Below are 10,502 nucleotides of genomic sequence, written 5' to 3'. Positions count from 1 at the left end.
CGACGGCTCTTGCCTGGCCGGAGTAAATGGTGCGGGTATTGTCGGTGCCGCGGCAGACACCGGTGCCGGACGATCCGACCGAGCATAGCGCTCGGCTGCAGAGGCGGCGGCTCGGACGCAGCAAGGATACTGTGCCTCTTCATCCTCCAGGAGAGGGATCCATGCCGAGTGTACGTCTGAGCCAGCGACGGTTGTGCCAGGAGGCCTTGGCGGTACCGGCGATCCGGTGCCGAGGGAGCGCGCCTTGAAAACTAACTAGCGCTCGGCGCCGAGAGCGGAGGAGCAAGAGTTGCCTCCCTCAGGAGCTGTTTAAAACGAAAGCCCCGCTCCCCTTTGTTCACGGATTAAAGGCCTCACAAATGCGGCACTTATCTGTGAGGTAAGATCCCTCGAGGCACTTAGGAGAAGATCTCTTGTCGGCAGCGGCTTGTGGCCGGCCGAGCATTAGGAAAACCCCGTGGACCGGGCATCGGACCCGGCACCGGGTGAGGGGAAGGGGATAAACCCCGAACCCTGTGAAATAAATACACTATACTATTCTACAAACAAACAGAGTTAACTACAACTATAAACAGAACGAGAGAAAACTACGAGTAGCTAGGGAAGTGGAGGTCAGCTAAGCTGTGCTCCACTGTTCCAACGGCCGTCACGGGCGGAAAAAAGGAACTGAGGAGCGGACAGGCCGGCTGGGGTATATATCCTGCGCTATAGCGGCGCCACTCCAGGGGGCGCCCAGCCGGCCCGCCGGAGTTGCTAGGGTAAAAATCTTCCAAAGAGCCGTGCACGCACGGCGCGCACACCTAACTGGAATGCATAGGAGCAATCACTCGAAGAAGAAGGGACCATTATGATCATCTAGTCTGACCTCCTGCACAATGCAGGCCACAGAATCACACCCATCCACTCCTGAGTTACTGAAGACCTCAAATCATGGTTAAAAGACCTCAAGGTGCAGAGAATCCTCCAGCAAGTGACCCCTGCCCCACGCTGCAGAGGAAGGTGAAAAACCTCCAGGGCCTCTGCCAATCTTCCCTGGAGGAAAATTCCTTCCCGACCCCAAATATAGCAATCAGTTAAACCCCGAGCATGTGGGCAAGACTCACCAGCCAGCACCCAGGAAAGAATTCTCTGTGGTAACTCAGATCCTACCCCATCTAACATCCCATCACAGACCATTGGGCATATTTACCTGCTAATAATCAAAGATCAATTAATTGCCAAAATTAGGCTATCCCATCATGACCACAGTTTGGTGGCCCTGCTGGAGTCAAACATATAAACATTAATTCAGCATGACTGTCCCTCTCTGCTCAAGAGAAGCCCTGCAGAGGAATGGCTTGTGGAATGCATTCTCTAATATAGGGGTTCCCAAACTGTGATCTGTGGAGAACTGGCTGATCACAAGGTGCTGGCTCTTCTCCTTGTCTTCAGCTGCTACAGTGCATTAAACAGTTTTCTTCCCCAACGCCCCCAGGAACCAACGAGAGGGGGCAGAGACCACACCCACTGCCAGCAGCCAGAATAGGGTGTTTTTGTGTGTAGAGTAACATTTCCAGGAAGATGAGGGATAAAGGCTTTTGCAGAAAAAGGAGTGTTTTGGGTCCTCCAGAGCAGGAAGAACTATGTCCTTTCTGCTACAAAACCTCAACCCACTTGCTTCCTCACTGACGATGAATAACCATGGACTTGACCCCCGGTTCAGTTGATGCTTGCTAAATTCTGTACAAAACATACTGATTTCTGTGGCACTCATGTTGATTTTTTCAGTAAACTGAAATGCATGGAAATACACAGCTTTTTAAAATAACAGATTACATTATTGATCAGATTTTAATTATTTGATGAAAACCTGTGGCTTTGAGTATTTTCCAATTTGTTGCATAATTTTCAGTTGCTGCAAAATTTAGTACCATTTGAAGTTGAAGATTATGCCCTAAAGAATACACGACTCCTACCAATCAAGTTATCTGTATTTTGTACATGAATAACAAAGAGCTTTCAGATTTCATCACTGCAAGTTGCTCAATAGCATGAAACGCGGTGGTTTCAGTCTGAAACTATGTACATTTTAGAAACTAAATTTTGCTTTTATGTTTTAGATTTGCTTGAATCTCAAACTGAAAGTGAGACATGGGGTTGCAGAATGGGGTTATACAAAGAACAGTATTTGCAACAAAACATTAAAACTTTACATTTACATTTTCATATTTTGTTTGGATTCTGCAAAAATTGCCTTGATTTTACATTACACCTGCAAGATATCACTGTTTTGTTTTTTTTTAAACCTGGACATTTTGGGGATGATACATTTTTACATGAAATTTAATGTATCCAAGTGAAAGACCTAAAATTTTTGGAAACTCTGATTTATGAAATTTCACTTCAATGCAGATCAGTTTTCATATTATAATACGTGATCTCAAAATTTCAGGCATTTTGTATGAAAACTGCCTTTCTCACAAAAAACAAAACAAAACAATAAAAGTAATGTGCTGGCATTAGTCAATGGTCCTGAATAAAACTGCTAAATTTCATGAACCAAATATTTACTATTTTTGCACAGCACAACTGTGAAACCCACCTGAATCAAACCCAACAATGTTTGTACAAACATCTGTGGACAAAACTATTGAATTTCATATAACTCTATTCATAGGCTTCCAAAATACAATCAGAAAAAGAGAAAAAAAATTGCATCAGTAGCAAAGCAATGTTTTACTTGTGATGGAAAAGTGGTTTTAAAAAGTGCTAGCTAATTGTGATGTTTTACAAAATAACCATAACATTCCCAATAAACAAATTTTTTTTCCTGTCTAGTTGCTTCAGTTGTGCTTGATCTTTGTCCATGCTGAAGATTTGATTGTACAGGTTTGACATACACAAGTCATTCATTTTTTCTCAGTCAAGCTGCAGACCCAAAGTGGTGAGTTGTTCCTGGTTCTTAAAGAGAGAAGGTGGGAGAAGAGGAGAGATTTTTGAATTGTCCATTTTTCTTCATTTACAGAGGGAGTATTGGAGTGCAACAAGAAATTCACTTGTTCCCCAAGCCTGAAAGGAGATAAGGACACTGTTAATCAGACTGTAGTTCAAGACACTGTCATCAATTTTAAATCAATGGCTACTCCACAGACAAAAACAGATGCAGGGCAAGAAGAGGGTTGAATCCAAGAGTTTTAGGCCAACATATCATTGACCTCCAACTGTTTTCACTTCGCTACTCCAAGAATGAAGGGTGAAACAAATGTTTATGCTCACAGAGCAGCCCTTTGTAAGTAACTTTACTAGCTGTGTTGCCACGTTTCAAGAATGATAATGTTAGCAACCCCAGCAAGCTACTCCAAGGCGGCTTGACGAACAGAGAGGTATCCAAACGAGCGTAAAATACTGCATGTGTGCCTGCTTTAATTAATGTCTGTTTGTAAAGCTCAGAGACATGAATGGCAATGATCTGTGAGTGCCTAACTAATCTCCCCCTGGGACCCCTTCAAAGAGGCCATTTTCCACTGTATTACTTTCATTAACGATGTTGTGCATTCCCACGCTGATGCTTTTTCTATTTATGAAACTTGTTTTCCACACCATTGGCCTCTGCACACATTTTATCCTTTCTTTTCAGCTAATACAAAGCAGAGCCTTTGATGTGTTTCTGGGCCATTGATATCATGGAGCAGTTTCAAGCATTGAAGGAAGGGAGAGGAAGTATGATGACATCTTCCACGCCTTAGCAGACTTTGGTTTGGCTCAGACAATGTTTTCTGCTGGAGTCACCTGCAGGGATTTCCCATGAAGAAACCCAAGCACCATGAGTGAAATGGAACAGCCTTGGAGAAAGCACCATTATGGAAAAGAGCTCAAATGTTTACTGAATGCATAAGCCTAAAAAGGTTTGGACTCTGGGTAGGCAGTATGGCTTAGTGGATAGAGCACTGGGCAGGGACTCAGCACACCTGGGTTCCATCTCTGATTCTGCCACTAGCCTGCTGGGTGATCGTGGGCAAGTCATTTCACCGCCCCGTGACTCAGTTGTCCCATTTCTAAAATGGGAACAATGATACTGATTTTCTTTGCCAAGTGTTTGAGATCTAAGAGCTAGTTATTATTATTGTCTGCTTTCCCAAAGCACCTACTTTGAGCAACTCCCTCTTCCTGCCCACTCAGCTTCCTCTGAACTTTACCTGAGATTTCTTTACCTAACGAGCACTGCTAGGGACCCTCTTCTTTTCCTTTGCCCTAAGCCCAGCTGCTCTCAAAATCCTGTTAGTTAATCCATGAACAGTTACTGCAACAGTCACTACTATTGTCTACTGCCTTTAGCCTGAATGTATGTGTGATTAAGACTTCCTTTGCATTGGGAAGCACTGGTGGCTCTCAGAAAGTCTGGGGGTGTGTCTGAGGGATGCGGAGAACTGAAATAATTTAGGGCCAAATCCAATCCTGTGTACTAAGGGTGTGCTGGGCTTGGATGAGAAGTGAACAGAGGCCTCCACCTGGCTTTCGAAGGGGAGCTCAAAGAGGGACCCATCTACTGCACCTGGTGGACAATCTGCTGGCTAGGAACTTTGCTAGGCCCCAGTGCATATACTGTAATGTACAGTGCTTGGCAGGCTGTACACTTCTGTAAGTCACACTACACCTTCTAAGTCATCCTACACTGCACTGCCAGGCTGGCTGTGGTAAGCATCATGCACGTGGTACCACACTTAGCTCCACAGTGTTTATAACTGAACTTGAGCATAGTTTAAAATGTGTTGACCACCCTCTGTTCTGTAGGAGTCTCTTTCAGACACAGGTGGGCCTGAAACTGAAGTTTATCAGTTTTGGTAATGCCTAGCCTTCTTTGAGATCCACACATGATGCTATGTGATGACCTATAAACAAATAACAAGAAGGTTAGGGAAGGCAGCTGACCGATTCAATCTTGATGGGCTTTCAGAAATGATTTAATGACAAATTGCGCCCTTGTAATTCAAAGTTCATTTTTTGTATGTTATAAATGGGATGAATCATGGACCTTCTAAAAGCCTTAGATGTTTGCTTTAAATGTTTCTTTTTTTCTGTAGCCTGGCTCGTAGGTGAGCTGTCTACAAATTCAACTTTAACGTCTCCAGAAGAAGCTTGACAACAGCCTTGCTAAATTAAGACAAAAGGGGACCCAAAGCCTAAGTGTGCTGAGTGTTTGCTTTGGATGGGCATAAGGTGGCTGGATTTGCAGCCTGTGTGTATTTACCTGAGAGTTATTCCTGATAAGCAGAGTGATAGTAAAGCACCACTCTCTGATAACGCTAACACCATCTGCCAGGGGCTGATAGCTTGCAGAGTAATGCTGTCATCAGCACTTGAGTGGTGATGGAAAGTTATTGCTTCAGTAATCACTGATGCTTTCATCTTCTCTCTAATTTGCTACTGTCATTAAGAACTGTTGTAAAAAAACCAACAAACAGAGAAGAAACTTTTGTCTTTATTGTGATGAATTACTTCCAGGCCACCTCTGGGTGCCTCTGGGAGCCACTCCTGTGTGCCTTCTACCTACTGCCAGTTTTATTTACTCACACTGCAGACTGAAATTTACTGCTCACCTATGACTACTCTTACCCTCTGATTTAGTGACAAATACCCAAAGGGGATTTATATTAGCATTGATATATAGATATATGCGTTACTGCTGTATCAAAGAGCTCCGTTTGGCCTAGTACGTTTAGCAGGGTTTACCTTTCTTCTGCAGGAGATTCTGTCTGGCTTTAATGAAAGCCAGAATGTCAGCATCAGTCTGGCTGTCTCCAGTGAGTGGGATAGATGAACTTGAACTCTGGAGGGTCCTGAAATAAGCAGGTATATTCAGATGAGTAAACAGATTGATTCTATGTTCTCTAGTCCCGTCTCCTTTTTTTTCTGTTTGAAAAAACGATAGATTTAAGGGCTTTCTCCTGAGGTTATGTTGGCAGAAGCCAGCCTAAGTTAGGGCAGAATCAAGCCCACGGCTTTTTAACTTTCTGATCTGTATATGCTTTTAAAATACACCTGGATTCCCATAATTCTAACATATTGCAGCCTGTTTAGTTATTACATGCCTTCCCCTCACACACACAGGGTTAAAAAATATTTTAATGTCAACCCACAGAAAATTACTGGCAAGCAGAATTAAATAATGCAATGAGGTTACTAGAGAAATGATGGGTGCATCTGTGCAATGCGACTCTTTGCTACAGAACTGTTGCTGCTATTAGCATGGGACAAATCTAGAGGCAAGCTGAGTGAGCATTCCATGGAATAGCATGTCAACATGGATGTACATGTAGAACTAGATTGTGGATCATATGATGTTCATGACATTTGCCAGAAGTCACTGCAACCAGGACAAGTCTAGGGGATAAACAGCAGCTTACTGCAATATCTTTTTGCCTATTTAAGTCCCAATCCTGCATTGAGTCCCTGTGCCCATGTGGTTAAGCCAGGGCCTTACATTATAAATTCTTTGACACAAAGATCATAGATCAGATCTTCAGCTAGGATAAAATGGCATAGCTCCACTGATGTAAATTTACACCAGCTGACGATTTGGCCCTATGCCTTCACATTGGTTTATAGATGAACTAGTCCACAACTGGTACCATAATAAATTACTACTACCAGTACTAACATTTTCCAAATAGAAACTATCATAATCAAAGCACAATAAAAATATGGAGAGGAATCATGATTATAGAGACATTCTACTTTTTAAAAAACTCTTTTCTAATTTTGGTTTTCTCTACAGCACTTAAGTAATTATGATGCAGAATATAATCTTGGCTGATATAGAACAGATGTCTGATATGCATGTCCATGTGCTGCTAATTAAATCTCTAGCTGGTAAGTAGTAGTCTGCTGGCACAGAACCAAAATGGCAACTGTACAGAAATTGTTACAAACTCCACAAAATGTCTATTTTTATCTAATTAACAAGGATATTCTAAAACTCCAACAGAGCATTATTTCTTAGGATGATCTTTCTAGTAGCTATTAGTGGAGACATCTCTATAAAAACTATAAGGATTGAGTAAAAACTGAGGACCTTAGGGGAGAGTCAGATATTCTCAGTTAAGGAAGCAGATTACAACACACTTTGTCACATGAAAGTCACCGTCCTCCTTTATGACCTGGAATTACTGTTGTGCAGCATCTCACGGGGTCAGACGCAGGCCATAAAGCAGCCATTATCAAGAAATTATTCAGCACAGTATAGTAACTAATTCATACAAAAGTTAACTTTTCTGTACCTTCTGCTGAATTTTGATTAGCAGCAGTGTTAACAGTGAAAAACGTACAGTACATAAGAGCAGGTGATGCCTAACTTCCTTTTTAACCTGTTTTCCCTTTCTATCTTTCTCACACACCCACAACCACATTTCTGAAACACTGATCTTTTGGGAAGAAATTTTCCATGCTTTGCCTCTGTCCCAAAAGTGGATTATTTTGGAAAATTTGAGGAAAATACCTTCTGCTCTTTTTCCTGTTGCAAATAAATAAATAAAAATAAATGCTAACCACATCTTCTTAGATATGGCTATAAGTGTAAAAATGGCTTAAGTGTTAAACTTGAAGCACAGCAGGGTTATGTCTAGTTTTTTTGGGGGGGGTGGAGGGTGAGGAGTGAACATAAACAAAAGTGATTCCAAAAAATCTCAGTAGCCTCTGCCAACAAATTCGTTGAGCATAAGGCAGCTATGCCTCCTTTGAGAAAACAATACAAATATTCACTATCCAGCCTGACAGACACCGGGGTTGTTGTTCTCACTTGTTACTGGCATAATTTGCACAACGGAGATTGTGAATGTCTTAAGGAAATACACACAGCAATATTCTACTAAAAATCCTGCTTTAACATCCACACCAGGGGAAAATCATGGTGGTGAAAAATATTATGGATCTCTTGATTTTAGGGTCTCTGCATCCTACATTGGTCTACAAATTCTAAGATCCCCATTTAAAAACAAAAGAACATAAAAAGGGCCTTTTATGTTGTTATGGTATAGGTTTCACAATATGAACCAGCAGAAAACTGCCTCCAGTCAAACAGGAAGTGCATGAAAGGTGGGGAGTCACCTCTCAATATGGGTGCACGGGGTATAAGTGAGGACATAGACTCGCCTTTAATTATAAAGTCAAATTCAAAACGAGCAGCTTCAGTATGTTATTAAGAGACACAGAGAGATGACAATGGATTGTTCAGGATTCTAATGAACTGGAGACAAAATGCCAGCCTGCCTTACCCTCTGAATGGCACCAACATGCTCCCTACCTTGTATCTGAAGTTGAGTTGCTGAGCCTGTTCAGGTTGTTTTTCCTACCACGATCTTCATTGGGGTTGACTCTACTGGTATCTGAACAACTAGAGGTGGAAAATGGAGGGATAATTAAGTGTTAGTCTGGAGGAAACGTCTGGATACATCTGAAATGACTACAATGAAGCTGGTTTTTAGAATGTATTTGTTTTAACTACTAAAAACATCTTTTGCTTTCAGGAAGAAGGAAATTCTCTATCCAACTTATGTGATGATGGCACTTGCATAGTGAATATGACCACAAAAAGGCACTCTTAGGACCTACTGTTTTAGAGTGGCAAATAAGGTGGTAAAGAATCAGAGGACAATGCACCATTTCACTTTCTATGCGGGAGTTTTAATTTCACGATGGAGCATTTTGGTGTATTTTAGAAATACATTTTGTGAACTTTTTTAATCTCTAAATTAATACTGAGCCAAATGCTGAGGCTTCAACTCAGTTTGTACTCAGCCTTTACTCAGGCAAAATTATTACTGAAATCAAAGGGAGACTGGATAAAAACGGAGTGAGGACCTACAGATCTGGCTTGTTGATCATAGCTATGCTTATTGCAAAAGGAGAGATGCCATTATCAAGGAATCTCTCAATTAGGAAGGCAGATTTCTGTCATGGGATGTCAATATCCCCTTGTTCAGCAGCTTTCCTGTGTCTATGGGTAAGTATATGCAGCAGTATTTCCTATGCCAATACTAAGAGAGAATTACAACATGGTGTTATTCAGGAGCAGTGTGTTTCCGCTAGGTGGTGGGCTTGGTGTATTCCCGCTTTTTTAACCCTGCAATAGTTCATTCACTTTGGCTTATGAATTGATGTTTCTGGCAGAGAACTTGAAAAAGGAAAGAAATTTATTACTAATATTTTATTGTGTTACATCGTGCCAGGTTCAGTTTTGCAGAATATACTGTGCCCAAGAGTGTAAGTTATATTCAAATGAGAAGCTCATAGATTATGGGGTTGAACATTTCCCTTTAACTCCTGAAGTCCTATACCATTGGTATCTGCCTACTGCATTGAAATGACACTCACTTTAAATTAATTAAATACAAAATGCAGCTTTCACTAAATGTTTAATACTTCATGCTTAGCTCACCCCATTGTGTCTGGGTGTTAGAAGGGCCTCAAGAGAATGGGTAATGTGTGATGTATTATTACTGTGATGCAATAACTAGGCACAAAGGAGTTCCACTTTTCTTGAACATTATCAGATCAGTACAGGACTTCAGACCTTGAGTAAAATTTTCAAAAACATCTCAGTGACTTAGAGGTGAAGTCCCAATTTCAGCTGTGACTTAGGCACTTAGGAGTCTTCTCTTTGACTTCCAACTAGAATTAGGCTCCTAAATTCCTAAGTCACTTTTGAAAATGGAACTTAGGCTCCTATATCAGTTAGGTGCTTTTGAAAGTTGTTCCCTACAGTTTTCACTCTAAACACACCTGAGGTTTATTTGGGTTGCATTAGAAAACTATCAGCTTCCTTTCTGACAGGGTCTTGGATGGCCCAGACAGGTCAAGCTGCCGATTTCAAATCTTGTAGGTTACAGGGTTTCTGTGGAGTTGAAAGGTGCAAGGTATTCTGTGTAGAGGGGGAAAATCTTTGCAGCAAGATTCAAACAGCTTGAAATTTGAGCATTTTTAGTGACTTCAGTTTTGTGCGTGGTCTTTTTCCCCAAACTTTTAGAGCTCAAATGGAAATTCACCAACCAAGGATTTTTTCCTCAAAGACAAGGTGGGTAAGGTAACATTTTTTATTGGCCCAACTTCTGTTGGCGAGAGAGACAAGCTTTTGAGCTACACAGAGCTCTTCTTCCGCAGACACATTATAATCTCCACAAATGTTCAGAAATGTGACATTTCAAGAGCATGAAAAATGGGCAAAATGGAAAACGCTACAAAAATGTCATGAAAATATTTCCCCAGTTTCACACAATACCTATACAGCGAGTGACTCCTGCAACCCAGGGAACGAAATGTGAAGACAACAGCAGGCAAGAAGTCATCAGAGAACGCACAGGACCTGGGATTATCTCCTGTGGAATGTAAATTGAGAGTAGGGGGCTTCAAGGACAAAGCTGGAGAATTAAAGGGTTTGTTGAGGTCAAGGAGAAAGATTTGGATGTCCATGGAGTCTGTTGGAGTTGGAGAAAGGGAGTTGGGTGAAGCAAAAGGGATTGGATAAGGTT

The 10,502-nt window shown here is 41.6% G+C and overlaps 1 protein-coding gene across 4 annotated transcripts in view; it reads right to left on the bottom strand.

The window, feature by feature from the left end:
- Positions 1-1,855: 1,855 nt before the first annotated feature.
- KIF6 (kinesin family member 6) overlaps positions 1,856-10,502 on the bottom strand; it is a 269,446-nt gene continuing 260,799 nt past the window's right edge. For all 4 annotated transcript variants that reach the window (XM_039528268.1, XM_039528269.1, XM_039528270.1 and 1 more), the window contains 3 exons: positions 8,279-8,368; positions 5,710-5,816; positions 1,856-3,048 (listed from right to left, as the gene is read on the bottom strand). In XM_039528268.1, the coding sequence (XP_039384202.1) occupies positions 3,032-3,048; positions 5,710-5,816; positions 8,279-8,368 (214 nt within the window). In that variant the 3' untranslated portion in view covers positions 1,856-3,031. The remainder of the gene's footprint in view (positions 3,049-5,709; positions 5,817-8,278; positions 8,369-10,502) is intronic.

The sequence above is a fragment of the Mauremys reevesii genome, linkage group 3, assembly GCF_016161935.1.
Source record: "Mauremys reevesii isolate NIE-2019 linkage group 3, ASM1616193v1, whole genome shotgun sequence".
Classification (NCBI taxonomy): Eukaryota; Metazoa; Chordata; order Testudines; family Geoemydidae; genus Mauremys; species Mauremys reevesii.
This window is presented reverse-complemented; position numbering and strand designations above follow the sequence as displayed.